This window comes from Mirounga leonina, unplaced genomic scaffold (assembly GCF_011800145.1).
Source record: "Mirounga leonina isolate KUSES-001 unplaced genomic scaffold, KU_Mleo_1.0 Mir_129, whole genome shotgun sequence".
In the NCBI taxonomy this organism is placed as follows: Eukaryota; Metazoa; Chordata; class Mammalia; order Carnivora; family Phocidae; genus Mirounga; species Mirounga leonina.
The window spans coordinates 14607740-14627136 of NW_023270323.1; the positions used below are offsets into that span (position 1 = coordinate 14607740).

The 19397-nt window shown below is 40.0% G+C and overlaps 1 protein-coding gene across 4 annotated transcripts in view; it reads left to right on the forward strand.

Moving 5' to 3' along the window:
* The first annotated feature begins 1989 nt into the window (after window positions 1-1989).
* The window catches only part of LIN54 (lin-54 DREAM MuvB core complex component), a 65320-nt gene continuing 47912 nt past the window's right edge, over window positions 1990-19397 (forward strand). The window contains exons 1-2 of one of the 4 annotated variants that reach the window (XM_035004638.1): window positions 1990-2137; window positions 15642-16357. In XM_035004638.1, the coding sequence (XP_034860529.1) occupies window positions 15674-16357 (684 nt within the window). In that variant the 5' untranslated portion in view covers window positions 1990-2137; window positions 15642-15673. Of the gene's footprint in view, window positions 2138-2746; window positions 4461-15641; window positions 16358-19397 lie in introns of those variants that run through there. The other 3 variants (XM_035004639.1, XM_035004637.1, XM_035004640.1) reach the window with 3 other exon arrangements.

Below are 19397 nucleotides of genomic sequence, written 5' to 3' on the forward strand. Positions count from 1 at the left end.
GATTTTATTTATTTATTTATTTGAGAGAGAGCAGGAGCAGGGGAGAGGGGCAGAGGGAGAGGGAGGAGCAGATTCCCTGCTGAGCAGGGAGAGGGAACCAAACAGGGGCTCCATCCCAGGACCCTGGGATCATGACCTGAGCCGAAGGCAGACGCTTAACTGATTGAGCCACGCAGGTGTCCCTGTATGATTATTTTTAATAAGAACCATTTAGTCTTTTCTGTCCAGTATTCAAACCTCTATTTTCTTTTTCCTATTTTAATTACATTTAGCTAGGACACCCTAGAAAACGTTAAATAATAGCTGCTATAGCCCTCCATCCTTGTCAGGTCCCTGACTTTAATGTAAATGCTTCCCTCATTTCACTCTAAGGTATGAAGTTACTGTTGTTTTCTGATGATTATCTTGATCCATTTAAAGAATGTTCTTTTATTTCTGGTTTACTATGTATTTTTAAATTCCAGAAATGGCTGTTGAATGTTATACAGTGCATCCCTAGAGAGTATCATTTGGCTTTTCTCCTTTAATAAATTACCTGGGATTTCTTAGTGTTAAACCACCATTCTTGGAATAAACCATACTTTGTCATGGTACGAATTCTTTTTATTACCACACCACTGTTTTTGATACTTTAGTACTCAGTTTTCTTTGCAACAAAGTCATAGTGAGAACAGAAGAATTCCTCTCTTTCTTTGGGTATTGTTTGTGTTGGGTTTTGATATTAGGATTATGCTAGCTTTATGGAATAAACTGAGAAATCTTCTCCCTTTTGGGGATAGTTTCCCTAGAATCCAGCCAGGGTTTGATACCCCATCTCAACTCCCTTCTTCCTTCTAGAGGTGTCCACTAGCTCTCAAGGCTCCTCATAAACTGGACTAATCTACTGATCCCCAACCAAGTTTCAATTTTCTCCCTTTCCTTGCACAGGCCACAGACCCTCTGGCTTCCGAGCCTTTTCTAATTTCATGCCACTTGCTTTGCCATTGAGATTGCCATAGGAGATATGGGTGGTGTTGATTTTTGCAGAACAGAATTAACATTTGAGGTGGGAACTGTGTAGCTGCTTGACACCTCTCACTTCATTTAACCCTCAAAATCCTGGGATTTTTACTTTGTAGATGGGAAAAGGAACCTGATAAATTGCTATACACTAATGTGTGAGGTGCCAGAATTCAAAACCAGGACTGCTTGATTCCAAAGCAACTGCTTCCACTACAACGTAAGTCTCACCTGGGCCGTTATGGTCGCTGCCAGTCTCTGACGTTGACTTGTATGTCCTCCGTGCTCCGTTGGCAATTATAGACTGTACTACACCATTTGACATTGCCCCCTTTCGTATTTTTTGTTTCGTCTGTGTAGTTCTTGTCTCACACTGCAGTTATTAACTGAGTGCCTGTTGATCTGACTCCACATTTAGCTATCTTTTCTTATTTTATAATAAAGGGCATCGACGAAAACAAAAGAAGGAAAAGGTGACTAAATGCAAATAATTTTGATTGTGTTAGTCTTAGCTACACATTGCAAAAAGTCCCTTTCAAAGTAAGTTTAACTCTGCGTGGTCTCCCAAGGACTTTTTAGCGATTCCTGCAAAATCAATGCCTAAAAACAAAGAGGGCGTTTGTGAATATTGATTTAGCCAAGCACATCAACCAGTGGCAGTTGGCTGGAAGTCGCACCTTCAGCACTAACTTCCTAACGAGGAAAGCTAGAAGATGAGGCACTCTCAACTGCAGGCGCAACCCGGCTTACCCCCTCCCAGCTTCGGGCCGTACGGAACTTTCCCTGCGAAGGCTTTGACGGAGCGCCCACTGAGAGTCACGTGGGGCTGGAGCGTACTTCCGCGCCCTGCGGAATGACGCGAGGCTCGGGTTGCCAAGGGGAGGGGCAAGGCGCCGCGGAAGGGGCGGGGCGAAGGAAGCCAGCCGGGAAGGCGGGGCCGGTGGAGGAGAGGGGCGGGCGGACAGGGGCGCGCGGGCGGGGAGGGCCCAGCGTATTATGGGATGCGGCGGTGGAATGGCGCTGGGCGCGTGATTTTGAACAAACCCGGGTCTGTGTCTCGGAGGCGCCGCCGCCGCCGCTGCTGCTGGGAGCCTAGGGAGCGCGGCGCGAGGAGCAGGCGGCGGCGCCGCCGGCTTTGGTGAGTGTCAGCCCCGGGGGTGGGGACATCTGGGCGGGAGGGCGGGAAGGGGACACCGGCCCCCGCTGCGGGTGGTGGAGCGGGCGGAGGGCGCCGGACCGCCCCCTCTGGGAGCCCGGGCTGGTGGATCGTGGCGGAGAGCGGGAACCTGCGGGCTGGGGGCCGCCGCGCCTTCCTTGGGCCGCAAGGGGCGGGAGGATCCTCCGCGCTCGGCCTCTTCCCGCCGGCACCCGGGAGGGCGGCTGTCACCCGGTAGGGCCGGCGCTGGGCCGGCCGCCCGCCCTTCCCGGCAGTCGGGAGGAAGGGTTCCGGCGGCTGTTGACACGCACCTTGCGTGGCCGGAGAAGCCGACTGTGTCCGCCCTGGGTTTCTGGGAACCGGTTTTGCTGCTGTGTCATTTTGTACCAGCCCCTCCTTTCCTTGCTGCCGGCCGCCCCGTTCTTCCTACGCCCCTTTGTATGATCTCTCCGTGTATGTCCGTTTTCCTCGCGAAGCCCACCATCTAAATGTCATAATGTCCCCGAGGTGCACGGGGAAAGGGAGCGGGCCGGGACTTAGCTTGGCCAAGCAACGGTAAACACCAAGCAGAGTGCGGATGGATGGGGCTGGCGGAGGAAAAATAAAGTTTAAACATGAAGAAACTGGGAAGACCGGAGACTCTCAGGCTCGAGCAGGCTGCATAGATAAAGAGCGATTGGGCTGGGTGGTAGATAGCACTTGTTTAAAGCCTGAATCTACTGGCTTTTATATGGAGTTGTCATTCAAGAAAGGTAAGGAAATGAAATGGCTTTTTCAACTTCCACCTCACTCTTCTTAGACGAACTTTTAAAAAAGACAGTAGAGTGGCCCTGTTCTCAACCTTGAAATTCAATTTGATCATTGCAGGTAGGTCTTTAAGATTTTATACTGTAGTTCAGTGGTGGGTTTAGAATTCAGCTTTTGAATGCGCGATTACCAAAGCTTTCTGAAATTAACAAAGATAACCAATTTGGTTTTTTGTTTTTGTTTTTTAATTCTGGTCTTGTCGCAAGCCTTGAAGCTTGTGGTTTTGTGTTATTTCTTAGATGATTAAAGAAATGCTTATGTTCTTTTTTAGTTATTAAACCGCATAATGAGAGTAGCTGGTGGGAAAGATGGGTAACTGAGGTCTTGTTCTAAAGCAAGCTATTTATTTTGTCTGTATTAAATATATCTGTGGTAGATTTTTTTTTCATTTGGTGACAGATCTTAAAAACATTTGGCAAATAATTTTAGTTTAGAGGTATATTTTCTGTATTTTAGAAATTGTTCATTCATGAGTAGGATCAATACATTTTAAACCTCGTTGGGCTTTGACATCTTAAACCAATGACAAATTGGAAGTCACAGTGTTCACGGACAGAAATGATCAGATGAAATCAAGTAGAGAGGGAAAATAGTTCAGAACTTTATTTTTAAAACTAGACCACATCTAGTTTTGACCACATCATCAGCATGAGGATCAGTGCCTGTAATTTACAAATGTGTCAGATCAGACATGCATATGGAAATGGGTCGTTCTGTCAAAGTAGTGCTGACAGTAGAGGAAAACGTCAGTTGGTGAATGACATTAAAGGTCTTTATCATGTTTTTAGTATCTGAAATGAGCCGAGTGAATAAAACGCATTCCATCATCCGTCTCAAGTTGCTTTTCTGAAAATGAAAGAGTTTGGGTTCTTTATTGTCCTTATGCCGCCTTCCGTGTGGCTTTTGCTCTTCAAAACAAAAATATGCCGGACTTGGGACTCGGCAGGTAGAGAGACATCCCTTCGCGTAGCTGCCGGGCCCGCAGAAGCACCATTTTTCGCTGTGGGGTGAAAGGTCTCGGCGTGGGCTGTGTGTGCGTTTGTGTCTCCCTGTGCATTTGAAGGTTGGCGGGGCGGGCGGGAGGTTTCCCCGGATATGTGGGTGTGCGCCTCTCCGGAGGGGAGGGCCGAGGAGGGGAGGAGGAGGAAGGGGGAGGTTACTGGCGGCGGCGGCGGCGGCGGCGGCCCGGGCTCGGGCTGTCGGGGAAGCTGCTGAGCTGTGATGGTGATGACGAGGTGAAAATGGCGGATCTTTCGAAATACAATCCCGGCCCCTGACATACCAGAGGCGGCGGCAGCGGCGGCGTCTCCACCCGGGCTCCCTCCCCGGCCCCCCGGTTCCCTGTAGCGCTCCAGTTCGGGCAAACTGGGAAAGGAAGCGGCTGGCCGGAGCTACCGTGCACAGGCAAAACAAGCACCGCCCGGGCTCGGAATTGCCCGGGACCTTCTGGAGCCCCCACCTCGGAGCCGGAGGGAGGAGAAAGCGGCAGCCGCTGGAGGTAGAGGAGAAGGGGGTATCCGAGGGCTTCTCTGCACTGAGATCTCTTTTATTAGGGGGGTGATGGGGAGGGGAGGAATTGCGTTGTGGATCAAGGAATGACTAGTCCAGAGTGCAAAGAATCAGTGGCCTCGTAATGACATCAACATTATTCTATGAGTGTTAAGAGGGCTCGAGTTTGCTCTTATACCTAAGGCTGCTGCTGAGGCCTAGAGGAACCGCTAGCACTTATCATGATTTCCTGACTTAATATTTAAAAACACCCACTGTAGTGGGTGTTGGTTTGATGATGTTCGGGTTATAGGGTTGTATGTTTCTTTAGAGAGGCAGAGCATAGGCATTTTTTCCTCCAATTAAGCTCTGTGTCTTAGATCATAGTCTATAACTTGTTGGGGTATGGATGCTCACATTTTTTGACCATATGGACCAGTTTTGTAACAATTAAAAATATTTTCTTTTTCTTTTATGGCTCTGTCATCCATAGAGTGATCCGTTTGCCCCTGCCGTTTGGCAAATAACAATTGAGATACTGTCAGTCATATTTTATATCCATGTTATTCCCCCCCCTCCCCAATCCATTTCATGAATTTGGAGACTAAAGTTACAGAATATTATGCAGTATGTAAGCTTTATAATCCAAGTGAAATACAGCTGTGGGAGCTCTCTTTGGCTCACAAGTTTTACCGTCATTGTTAAGGAAGTTGTGATGGCCTGGTGCTCCCACTTGATGTGAGGACACTAAATTGATAGAGATGAATTGAGACCTCTGTTTTATTCTGAATGCTGGACTTGTTAGCTCTTTGTTTAAAGAGCTGGCGCACTGGATTGACTGACTTTATGACTATAGTTTATGGCCATAGTTTAATTTTGTTTGGTTACCTAAAGATCCCTGTATGTTTTAGATTGTGCGACAGATCCCTCAGGAGGTCTGTCTGCCCGCACACTACAGTAGTGCTACTGAAAAGTTACATGTGAGTCAAATTTTTATACATTAATTTGGGGCCCTCTGGTTTTTTCCAGCTTTTGTAGTGGAAGGTTGGGTCAGTGACATTGAGTATATTAGCCTGAACAGAGAGGTGAATATTTAAGAAATGCCCACTGGTAATGTTTATGATTAGCAGTAATTTCCCTTACCCATGTTTCCTACAAAGAGATGATGTCAGAATGACATACAATATCGTACATTATGTATTTTATTCAGAGGAGAAATATTTTGGGTATATGTGTGTACATAACTTAGGCATTTGGCTTTCACTCATTAGAAAAATAAGGGACCAAAAAAATTTTAGGGGAAGTAACTGCAGAGGTACTCAGAAGCTTTAATGAGTATTTTGTTAAATATGTGTCTGTTGTTCTTGTATTATTCAGTAGGGATTTGGTTTTGTTTTTTCTTACAGCTTTTATGTTGCAGTTATTTGGTCATGTCAACTAGCTTCTAAGTTAGTAGTAAAACTCAGAATTTAAAAAGTAATTAAAATAAAGAGGGAGAGTAAAATGCTTTTTCATTGGCTTTTTCTTTTAATCACAGAGGACTATTGTCTTTTTTTGTGATTCTTTGTAATTGTCTTTAAAGGCCAGTTTTCAGATTGTTATGGTTAAAACAATTGTCTATTAGGGCACCTGAGTGGCCCAGTTGGTTGGGCGTCTGCCTTGGGCTCAGGTCATGATCCCATGGTCCTGGGATCGGGTCTCTCTGTCTCTCATGAATAAATAAATAAATAAAATCTTAAAAAAAAAACCAATTGTCTATTAATAATTAGAAGCGTATTAGAAAGAAATGAAGGAAGAGTTATGCCACCGGAGAAAATCTAGTGTCTTTTTTGGGGAAGAGGAGCATTATGGATTTTCAGTATTTATATCAAGTGTTACTATTGGGTATTTCTTATGTGTCACGTACTGTGCTAGGGATAGGGCATATCTCAGTATCATTGCCTCAGGAAATTTTCAGTTTAGGAATTGTTGGGAGGTAAAATTGGAAGGATGGATTGGGTAGAGCTTTAATGCAGAAGGCCTTGAGAGTTACAGAAGATTTTAAAACAGGAGAGTGACAGCCTCAGAGATGCACTCGAGGGAGTTAAATTCTGTGGCTTTTACAGAGACTGTGTTGTAGGTTGGAGGAAATAGAGGTAAAAGTACCATACCAGGTTTCAGACTTTGGAGATTTGGAAATTCTTGGTTGCAGTGGGAAGGAAACATTGTGCAAGTGTTATCTGCATGGTGTATGCTAGATTAATAGTTCTATGGAGAGACATCAAAGATGACGAGATCTTAAGCCCTGTAGTTTGATAGAATATCGAATGCCATAAAAAGCTAATTTAGATGGAGAAAGAGGAAAAGAATTTTCATTTGAGTTCGAGTGTACCACATAAAACTATTTTCATAGTAACCCTGCAAGTAAACGGAGGCTTAGTGAGATTACTGTTTAGGGTTATGTGTTAAACACCTAGAAGAGCCAAGATTTGGAAATGGATCTTTCTGATTTGAATCCCCATGTTTTGTCCACCGTGTTAGTCTTAAGCATGAATAATATATATAGTCCCCTCTTTAAACGGAAAAAAAAATATTGTGGGTCCTTATATTGGCCTAAATAGTTTTATTAAAATATTTAATTTTTAGGTGTATATAAATATAAATTCCTTATGTTTATTGCTTTTATGTAAGTGTAAAACACAAGTAGATTTATAAATTAAATATAAACAAAACTATAAAGCCAGTAAAACAAATTAAATTTAGGGTAATGGATGATGTTGTTTTGCTGAAACAAATTCTTTGCATAGTAAATATACTATTGCCTGCCTTGGCAAGGTGTGCAGTTTTCTATATACTATACATCCTGTGATAATCCAGTTCCTACACCACTTTTGTGCATTTGAATGCTGCAAAGCTTTCCTCCTTAAATCACAGATGGTTTGGCTTTCACTTGGCATAAATATATCATTTACCTTCTAAGACCCTCTGTGCCCTTTTTTTTTTTTTTTTTTTTTATCCCGCCCCCCCTGGTTCTAGTACCATTGATTATGGATATGAGGTAGTTATTCAGATGATCCAGAATACACTGTTTAAAACATATTATCAAAATGAAAATACAAATTTTTCGAATCTTCCTCAGGACTCATGGCTTATAGTCCAGTGCTCCCGGTTTAGTTTGAGAAATGTAGTTATATACTAAGTTTTTGAGTTGCCAATGTTTGATTTTAGAAATCAGAGCTAAAATCCAAATGGTGTAGTTAACCAGTTAGTCTGGTGGTAAGCGCTAGGTACAAAAGTATAGTTCTTAAACACTCAGATATTTTTGTCTAATCTAACAAATTACTCATTCAACTATAATATGGTGATAGGTCACTACTTCATAATGTCATATGCAAGAATGAAACACTTGAACTCTTGTTCATCCTGGTTGTCCTTCACCTGTAATTAAGAAAGTAACAGTGTTTTAGCACTGATAATATCCCATGTGGAACTCTTAAGAGATTTAAAAGCATAGAGCATTTGCCATTTCTATCTTACATTATTTTTTTTTTGATGTACTTTTTTTTAATTAATTTATTTTTTTTATTCTTATGTTAATCCCCATACATTACATCATTAGTTTTAGATGAAGTGTTCCATGATTCATTGTTTGTGCATAACACCCAGTGCTCCATGCAGAATGTGCCCTCCTCAATACCCACCACCAGGCTAACCCATCCTCCCACCCCCCTCCCCTCTAGAACCCTGTTTGTTTTTCAGAGTCCATCGTCTCTCATGGTTCGTCTACCCCTCCGATTTCCCCCGCTTCATTCTTCCCCTCCCGCTACCTTCTTCTTCTTCTTCTTCTTTTTTTTTTTTCTTAACATATATTGCATTATTTGTTTCAGAGGTACAGATCTGAGATTCAACAGTCTTGCACAATTCACAGCGCTTACCAGAGCACATACCCTCCCACCCCACCCCCCACTCCAGCAACCCTCAGTTTGTTTCCTACAATTAAGAATTCCTCATATCAGTGAGATCATATTACATTATTTTGTATTTTGTATTTATTTATTTTAATCACTGTCCTAAGTCAGACCCTCCATTTATCTCTATCTTGAACTAATTACTCTAATAGCCTTCTAACTTGTCTCCCTGCCTCCAGTCCAAAAAAACACTGAGATGAAGTTAATCGTCCCAAAGTATAACTGTGATCATGGCCATTCTTCTATTGATTTCTAAGCTTTGTTAGGGCAAGGTCTTTGGTTAATTACCCATAATGCCCTTCACAAAGTTGGGAAGTAATAAATATTTGTTAATTAAATGACTGATAAAAGTCATAAACTAGTTAAAAATTAAGAGAACCTTTTTGATTTAAGATGGAATGTAATTGCAGAGAGTATTAGTTAAAAGCTAATTTTGAGTAATTAAAAACTTCCTTGAAAAGGAGTTTCTCAGTTTGTGCCTTGTGAGTTTATTTTATTTGAAGTGTTGTGAAGTCTCAGCATTATATAAACCTGTCTTACTCAAATAGACAAACCAAAGTTATCTTGGTAAATAATGCTTAGATTGGTAAATAACACTAGAATTTTAGATGATATCCCTTCCCCATGATTAATTATTCATTCTTCAAGTTTGTATTGAAAGGTTATTATTTGGCAGCTCAGTTCTAGGCACTGGAGATAGGGGATCTAGTGATGAAGACAGACAAGTCCCAGTCCCTGTGGAGTTTGCATTCTAAAGAAGTAGGGCAGGAAGACTCAGACTTTCTGATTGTGATAGATGCTATGATGGAAATACCAGGGTAATGTGATAGAATGCTTAGGGCAGTGGAGATGAGTGTGGTGGTGCTATTTTAGGTAAATCTTAAAATGTAATAGAGTGAGACAAATAAAGAAATCATTAGATTTTCTGAAATCAGTGAATCTTTAACACTCAATAGATTTAAACCATTCCACCATGTTCAGCTGTGAGGAGGAAAAACTCAGTGTATTGATTTCCAGAATCATACTTTGCCTTTAAACTTTGTTTTATGAGCAAAAAATATTGGAGGCATGTGGAATACTTTGTATGTTCTGTCTTCTTTCCTACCATACCTTGCCTTGTAAAGATGAGGTGAAGTAAAGCTCCTCAGTCCCTAGTGGCTTGTGAAAATCCTCTCTTTTCTTGGAGTGGTCCTCAACACAGTGATGATGAGGTTGCATGTGCTAGTACATATCTTTCATTCCTAAGGGATAAAATTAGAGTGATGATTCATGTAGCTGCATGGCCAATCCCTTTCCTGCCATGCCCACAGCTCCTTTTGAAAGTTTCTTTTAGCACAGGCCACCATGCCTTGCATGTGACCCTGATTGAAACAGATACAGATGTCTAATCGTAAAGCAATTATCATAGTCTGCTCAGTGACTTTGAGGTGCGCTGGCTCCAGAGTTCCGCACAGTCTGACACTACATAGAGACAGGCCAAACCGATCAGATCTTTTCTTCTTAGAAGTTTGAACTTTACTCCTAATTCAAGGGAGACTCTAGTCATGTCATTCCTAGTCTTTTTTAACAGGACAAATAAAAAAACATGTTATTCTGAATAGCAAGCTTCAAAATATATGAAGCAAAAAAATGCACAGACGGGGAGAGATAGACAAATCTACAGTCATACTTAGGGATTTTTAACAGCCTTTCTCAGTAATTGATAGAAGAAGAAAAGGTAACAGTATAGAACATATGAACTACACTATCAACCAACTTGATGTAATTGACATTTGTAGAATACTACCCTCAGCAACTGTAGAATACACTTTCTTTCCAGGTGCACATGCAGTGTTCACCAAGATAGACCATATACTAAGCCATGAAACAAGTCTCAAATTTCAGATGATAGAAATGTTATAGAATATTACATTCTTTGGCAATAATAGGAGTAACTTAGAAATCGATAATAAGGTAGAAAATGCCCAGATAGCACACTTCTTTATTTTTCTGTGTGTCAAAGACAAAATCACAAGGAATATTAGAAAACATTTGAAATGAATGGTAATAAATTGAAAATAAAATGACATTAGTAGAATGCAGCTAGAGGTTTGGGGCAAATTTTTAATGTTAAATATTTTAGGAAAGAAGAAATGTTTAAAATCAATGATCTAAACTGAGGGTTTTAGACATACTTTTGGCTTTGGAGGCCATGTAAATCTGGTATATGTTTATGTATATACTTTTTTCCCCCTCAGCTATTTAAGATGTAAAAACCGTTCTTAGCTGGAGAGCAATAAACAGACTATAGGCCTGATATGGTCTGTGGACTATAGTTTACTGAACCCTGATCTGTGCTTCCATCTTAAGCTTCTGGAAGAACAAATTAAAGCTAAAGCAAACAGAAGGAAGGAGATAAAGATAAGAGTCAATTAAATAAAAAATGGAGAAAGAATTGAGAAAATCAGTGAAGCCAAAGTGGTTCTTTGAAAAGATCGATAAAATTGATAAATCTCCAGGCAGACTGATGAAAAAAGGAGAAAACAAATTACCAAAATGAAGAATGAAGAGTTGACATTTCTACAGACATTAATATAAAAGAATATTATGTATAATTTAATGCTAATAAATTTGGCAACTTAGAGGAAATAGACATATTCCTTGGAGGACACAAACTGTCAAATATCAAAGGTCGCTGAATAACTGGAACAACTCTACATCTATTAAGGAAATTGAATTTATAGTTAAAAACAAGAAAGCTTTATGTCTAGATGGCTTCATTGGTGAGTCCTGACAAACATTTCAGGAAGAAAGAGTAACAATTCTATGCTGACTTTTCCTGAAGAGGAGGCACCATGCCCCAACACATTTTATTAGGCTAGCATTATTCCCAGCCACTGTACACCAATATCCTTCATGAGTATAGACAAAAATGCTTAACAAAATATTAGGAAATATAATTCAGGAATTTATACGAAGTATAATACATCATGACTGAGTAGAGTTTATTTCAGGAATGCAAAATTGGCTTAATAATAAAAAATCAAGGGCGCCTGGGTGGCTCAGTTGGTTAAGCGACTGCCTTCGGCTCAGGTCATGATCCCAGGGTCCTGGGATCAAGTCCCACATCGGGCTCCCGGCTCAGCAGGAAGCCTGCTTCTCGCTCTCCCACTCCCCCTGCTTGTGTTCCTGCTCTCGCTGTCTCTGTCTCTGTCAAATAAATAAATAAAATCTTTAAAATATATATATATAATTCAAAGGCTAAAAGAGAAAAGCCGTGTGATTATCTCAATAGTTGCAGAAAAAGCATATGCTAGAAATATCCATTTATGATTGGGGAAAAAAAACCCACCCAACTTGGCAAACTAGAATATAAGTAAGCTTCCTCAACCTGGTAAAGGGAATTTATGAAAAACCCACAGCTAACAAGTAAGTTTGGGACCAAGGCAAAATGTCTGCTCTTACCACTTTTATTCAACATTTTGCTGGAGGTCTCAGCCAGTGTAGTAAGGCAAGGAAATGAAATAAAAGACACACTGATTGGAAAAGAAGAAATACAGATGTTATATTCAGACAACGTGGATTGTGTTTGTAGAAAATCCTAAGGAACTTACATCAAAAATCTACTAAAATTAGTAAGTGAGTTTACCTACATTGTAGGCTACACGGACAATATGAAAAAAACCCAGTGGTATTTGTATATACTAGCAGCAAACAATTGGAAAATAGAAAAAAAAGACCATTTGCAATGAATCAAAAAGCATGAAACGCTTAGGGATAAATTTATGTGCAAGACCTGTACGCTTGAATTATAAAACATTGCTGAGATAAGTAGAGAGACACCGGTTGGGAGATAAGTTTTCCATTGGTCTTTGCAAGAGAGGCAGTGACTGTCCTTTTAAATAATCATTTCTAGGATGTTTGTATAGCATACAGCCTTGAATGATAGATACAGTGATTCCTGCTGCAGCCAAGGGCAGATTTGCTTGTTGTGCAGTATAATAAAGATAATATCTTCCTGTGGACAAAAGGGCAGGTGTGCTTCAGCCCATTATAAATGAACCAGGTTCTCTGAGCTCAGGGTTATGAGTTGTGATACAAATCCCCCGCCTACACAGCATCTACCTGGGCCTCTCCATGTCCACCCTGTGGGACTTGCAGGCAGCCGGAAGAACTCATAGACACATGATGCTCATGTTCCTTGCTGTGCTGTAAGAAGTCATCTGTGTCTCTACCTAGGACTGCAGTGTGGTCTGCCAGTATCTGTGAAATGGTAACAGGATATTTTGTTAGCTTACAAAGAGGGTCTAAAATCTCAGATCCCTCACAGTTCTTGGCAGTTTGGGCCATGAAAATGGAGTTCTGACAGAGACATAGCTTTCTGAAAAAGGAAGATGACAGCCATGTGGGTTAGGTTAGGGGATATGAAAAGACTCTGGCATCTGGTAATGAATGCTGTCACTCAAGTGGTGGGCAAGGGTGGCAGGGGGAATAAGTCTTCCAATGTTCTACGTCTTAATGGATATTTAGGGGCTGAACTGAGAGCCCAAATGGTGCTTTGGTTGTTGTACACTCAACTCCATAGCCCCATCTGAAAGGCACTGTGGCTGTAGCTGCTGAGTTAAGGAGTCCCCAAAGCTGAGATAATGATAATGGTGTCAGGAATAGGACACCAGAAATGGCATCAGAGGATATAGAATTTTGGGTGTCTTAGAAGTTTGTTTAGTTGAGTTGTGAGTACTTGAAACTGAAAGTAAATGCACTGCCAGACGATTATCTCCTTCTGTGACCTGACTTCTCCCTCCTCCTACACCTTGACTTCAGGTGCTTTAAGGAGAAAGATGAATAGAGATTGGGCAAAGATCTCCTTGTCCTTAAGGGGGAACCAAAGGCCATACCACATGACCAAATATGCTGGGGGAACTTCTGGGAGAGCAAGGAGTCAGACTTCTATGGTTGTGTTGGATACTGGCACCCTGCCAGTTCTGTGGGGGATGGAGTGTGCTAGATGTGACTGATGGGGCTTGGACAAGGTTTGCAGAGGGAAAGGAAGCTAATGTGACAATTGTGGGTTGTGCCCTTTGTTGTTGTGTACTGTTTCCATTGCTGAAGGTATAATTGGTGTTGTTTTTACATGCCTACTTTAAATTCCCATAAATGTCAGAGGGGATTCTCCTGATCAGAAAGACCTGTATGTAGAGAAGTGCTAGTACTTTGGGGTCTTAAAATGCTAGTAATTCCTTTGAGCTTCAAGTTATTGTGACTGGTGATTTTATAGTGTATATAAAGAACTTATCCAATTCAGTAAGAAGACAAAAAAGCCAGTATTTTTTTAAAAAGGGAAAAGATTTTAACAGACACTTTTCAAAAGAAGATACACAAATACACTGCATATATGAAAAAATGCTCAGCGTTGTTAGTCATTTGGGCATTGCAAGTGAAAACCGCAATGAGATACCACTTCACACCCATTAGAACGGCTGACAGTACCAATTGTTATCGAGGATGTGGAGCAGGTGGAACTCTTGCGCATTGCTGGTGGGTGTATACAGTGTTGGGAAATAGTTTGGCACTTTCATGGAAAGTTAAAAATAAATTTACCTTATGACCCAGCAAGTCCACTTCTTGGTATTTATTCAAAAAATACGAAAATATGTATCCATAACAAACTTGAACTTGAATGTTCATAGCAGTTTATTTATGAGAGTCCCAAACTGGAAACAATTTCCAAATATCCACTCACAGGTGAATGGATAAACAAATCATGGTAGATTTGTACGATGGAATATTACTCAGCAATAAAAAGGAACAGAACTCCTAGTAAGTGAAGGAATAAAGATAAATCTCAACATGCTCAGTGAAAAAACTCATTTATATGATTCCTTTATGTCCTGAGTACATAATATATGATTGCATTTATGTGAAGTTGTAGAATGGGCAAAAAGTCAAAACTATAGTGATAGAGCAGCTCAGTGGTTGTGTGGGGTGGGATTTTTAGGGTAGGGGATTGACTGTAAAGGAGTAGACTTGTTTTTTCTTCATTTAAAAATACCAGTGGTAAAAATTTAAGGCAGTGTAATTTTGTGATTAAAATTGTGAACCTTGGTATTATAAAACATACCCTGATTTTGAGTCTGGGTATTTTTTAAGCTAAGTTTCTTCATCTGTAATATGGGAGTGGTAATAATACTATCTCAGAATTGTGAGGATTAATTATGCCATCATTTGTATATAGCAAGCATTCAATAATGATTAATTTTGGCACTTCAGTATTTGTCAGTGATAATGTAATTTGGTGCTCATGTCTGTTACTCTTAATCTCAGAATGGGTATTTTTGTTTTGTATTTTAAAAAGGAAGAAAAGGAATTGCTGATTAGGTTTCTATGGATCTTTAATGTTGTATGGGCAAATAACATTATTATTTAGTCAGTCATGAACATGATGCGCTCTCTTTAGTATGTGAAGATAATGGTACTGACTCCTTCATTGGAAGTTCTGCGTAACCTTTGGCTAAAATCATCACAGTTCTGACTTGTTCATAATCTGCTTTATTATTATTATTACCACTTTTTTTGTAATGGGACTGGTTCCCTTTTTGACATTTTAAATGGCTATGGAGGATTTGAGAATCTTCTTCCCAAATAAAGGGTTTTTTTGGTCTGAAGCTAATTGATCAAACTTGAGCCAAATAAGTCATTTAATCTGTACTTGCTGAGGTGGATTACTCTAGAACTCCTTTAACATTAATTTGAGTATTTAATGGATTTTTATAGATGGCAAACTACCCTCATCTTAGGACCTAGCTCCCTGGAGATTTAAAGATATTTTCCAATATTTGTTTACATTTAAATCTTTCTTTATATGAATGAGCAGTTTTCAAGTCTATCAATAGGAAAAAAAATAACTGGCAAGATATAAGATGATCAGACATGTCAAAGACTAAGAGTTTTATGAGTGGGCATTGGAAAGGAGTTTCATGTAATTATGTGACTTATTGTTGCTTGAATGCAGTATACTTTGGGATTGAGACATGGCGAATGAGAATATTTGCTTCTAGTTTTGTGTCCCAAATGACATATTTCAGATTCTTGAAGGTTGAGAGTATGTTGAAGTGGTTTAAGCCAAATAGGTATCAGGAATATCCTTCATTCAGTTATACATCAGCAACAGATGATTATTTTGTCACTTGCACTTTTTTGAATAATTTTCTTCTTAAATCTGTTTTGAAAACTAGTAATTTATTCATTTTCAACTTTTATTGCAGTGCCTGATCAACTTTCTAGCAGGAGAGCGATCATGGAGGTGGTGCCAGCTGAGGTGAATAGTTTGCTTCCAGAGGAGATAATGGACACTGGTATAACTTTAGTGGATGATGATAGTATTGAGGCTGTTATTGTTTCATCCCCAATTCCCATGGAGACAGAACTGGAAGAAATTGTCAACATAAATTCTACTGGTGACTCTACAGCCACGCCCATTTCCACGGAACCAATCACAGTGTACAGTAACCACACTAACCAAGTTGCAGTGAATACCACAATTACTAAAGCAGATTCTAATACCACAGTGAAACCAGCTTTTCCAAGTGGCCTTCAAAAACTTGGTGCTCAGACTCCTGTGACTATATCAGCCAATCAGATTATTTTAAACAAAGTATCACAGACATCAGATCTTAAACTTGGCAATCAGACCCTTAAACCAGATGGACAGAAGTTAATTTTAACAACTTTGGGCAAGTCTGGTTCACCAATTGTTTTAGCACTACCCCATAGCCAACTACCCCAGGCTCAGAAAGTTACAACTCAGGCCCAGTCAGGAGATGCTAAATTGCCACCGCAGCAAATTAAAGTAGTTACCATTGGAGGGAGGCCAGAGGTGAAACCTGTCATTGGTGTCTCAGCATTGACCCCAGGAAGTCAACTGATTAATACTACAACTCAGCCCTCTGTGTTACAGACCCAACAGTTAAAAACAGTACAGGTAAAAAAAAAAAAAGGGGGCTTATTAATTCAAATGCATGTTAAAAATTAAATTGATTCATAGTTGTGTTTGTAGGGTGATTAAATGCATAGTTGTTACTGAATTCTTTTGAATGTTGCTTTTAGTAATTGTGTGGTTTCTTTTTCGTAAAGTTTGATATGTCTAATGCTTTGAAAATGTTTGCTAGAGAACCTAGAGCAAACTTAATTTTTGTTAAATTTCGACTTAGTGTATTTATAGCTCTTTACTCATTTTTAAATGCATTTTATTCTTAGTAGTAGTTTGATTGCAAGTATGCTCTGCTGGTATAAAGATACCAGAGTTGATGCTGGGCTGTCAAAAAATCATTCAGACATGATGTTTTTCAGTTAACAGATGGCCAAAGTCTAGGAAAACTTGCTGCTCTGAGAAATCCTTGGAGCCAGCAATAGTACATACTAGCCCGCGTGTGCCACCTCTTTGCAGTTTCCTGCCCACTACCATCACTCATGTTTGCAGTGTGGAAAAGGCAGTGTCACGTGATGGAAGGTAACATACTGGCTTTAGAATTGGACCAACTGGACTTGAGTCACTTCTATGATACCCTACCACCTGTGGAACTTTGAATCGGTTACTTCTCTGAGTTTTTGACTTTAGCTGGAAGATGGCTATTTGATCATGATGCGATACATAGTAAAAGATAGTACTTAATGTAGTTCTCAAAACTTTGAGGATCCTTCAAAATGGTGCCTATTATTAGTATGAATAGGATCCTAAGATAGAAGGTTAACAGAACATATATTAAATGGTTCCCAGTTTTTCACGCTCACATAGGCCTTTTTAGGTCATCACTACTCTTAAAATAAAATGATCCTCTTAAGATCAGGAAACACAAATACATTCCCTGCTTGAAAGATTCACCTCTCAGGAAAAAAGGAACAGGCATGACTTAGAGAACTGGTGCAGGTATATAAGGAAATAGGAAGACGTGAGGAACTACCCGTGCTCAGCTGATGTTAGAAATAATGAGGTTTTGGTTATTATGTTGGCAGAATAATTAGAAATTTATTTTTCATGGGCTTTTTTTTTTTTTTAAGCTTTTGTTTTTAAGTGATCTCTACACCCAACGTGGGGATTGAACTCACAACCTCGAGATCAAGAGTTGTACACTTTTCCAACTGGGCCCAACTAGGCGTCCCTTGTGGGCTTTTTATTTAAGCACTTTGTTTGATTTCTCAAACCTTGTAATTTGCCCATATCCCTCCTCCCACTATTAAATATTTAGCGCTTTTCTTTCTTGATTTTTTTTTTAAAGACGTTAATTTATTTGAGAGAGAGAGAGAGAGAGAGGGCACGAGCAAGGGAGGGGGAGAGGGAGAGGGAGAAGCAGACTCCCCACAGAGCAGGGAGCCCAACATGGAGCTCCATCCCAGGACCCTGGGATCATGACCTGAGCCAAAGGCAGATGCTTACCCAGTGGAGCCACCCAGGCATCCTTCTTTCTTGCTTATTATCATCTCTCACTTATCTCTGACTTCCTTTTACTACTTTTGGTGAGAATCTCTTGAATGAGATAAACTGTCCCCATCAAGCATCTTGTCTTCAGCTTGTTTTTTAAATCAGTTTTGAAACTTGTTTTTATTAGTTTACCATAGTTTATCTGGCTTTGGGGATCATAACCACGTTCACAATAAATTAATAATGAAAACCAGAATATCATATTTTTTTTCATTTACTAGAGCAATGTATACATGCTATTTAATGACCAGGTTACTTGTATCCACAAGTTTTCTACTATAATCCCCTAACTACTGACAATGAAAGCAAAGACTGGGATCTAATTCTTAGAACTGCTTTTATTATTGTTACTTTTATAAAACTTGATTCTGTTTATGAAAAAAGGACTATCATTTATTTATTTTATTTTATTTATTTGAGAGAAAGAGAGAGAAAGCACAAGTGGGGAGAGGGAGAAGCAGACTCCCTGCTGAGCAGGGAGCCTGACCTGGGGCTCTATCCCAGGACCCTGGGATCATGACCTGAGCTGAAGTCAGACACTTAACCGACTGAGCTACCCAGGCACCCCCCAAAAAGAATTTTTTTTTTTTTTAAAGATTTTATTTATTTATTTGAGAGAGAGAGAATGAGAGAGAGCAAGCACATGAGAAGGGGGAGGGTCAGAGGGAGAAGCAGACTCCCTGCCAAGCAGGGAGCCCGATGCGGGACTCGATCCCGGGACTCCAGGATCATGACCTGAGCCGAAGGCGGTCGCTTAACCAACTGAGCCACCCAGGCGCCCAAAGAACTTTTATTTAAAAAAAGAACTAACAAAAATAAAAGAAACCCCATTTAGAATATCATTCCACTTGTCCAGTTTTTAGGCAACTCAAATCTTTCAAACTCCAAAGTAACCTACAAAGCTCTAAAGCACAGAGAAAAACAAATAAGAAGCCACACATTTATGTTTCCTCTTTAGGCACCAGAATATTTGGTTTAGTATTACACGTTGTATATGATTCTCTGGTTTTTTTCCTAGACAATCCTCAGCGTTGTCTTAAGTTTAATCAGAGTATTGAAACTGTTAGGGTATGGACAGCAGGTAAGGGTGGAAGAAGGAGACCCACCTTGAAAAATGAAGGAAAGAGGTGACAGTTGAGGCCAGAGGCAGTAACAAAGAGGTATAGTTACACTTAATTACAGATATATAAACACTTTCCCATATTTCTTGTGCATAGTATATAAGAGTAATTAATAACTAACAGTCTGGAACAACATAACTCCTTATTAGTTCCTGAACCAATACAATACAGTGCCAATAATTACCTGTATGTATTATTTGATCATATATTTGGCTGTCTTATTTGTAAAATTCCTTTTTTGATTCATTTTTGTCTTTATCTGCTGATTACATAAATTTGTTAAAAGTGATACTTTGCGCTTTGTTTTGCTTGATAAAGTAATTTTGTTCTAGAGTAGTTTAGAATTTAATAATGCAAAAAGTATGTTTCTTTGAAGGAACTATAAATCGCTATTTTCAGCAATGTGCCACTAAAGAAACATA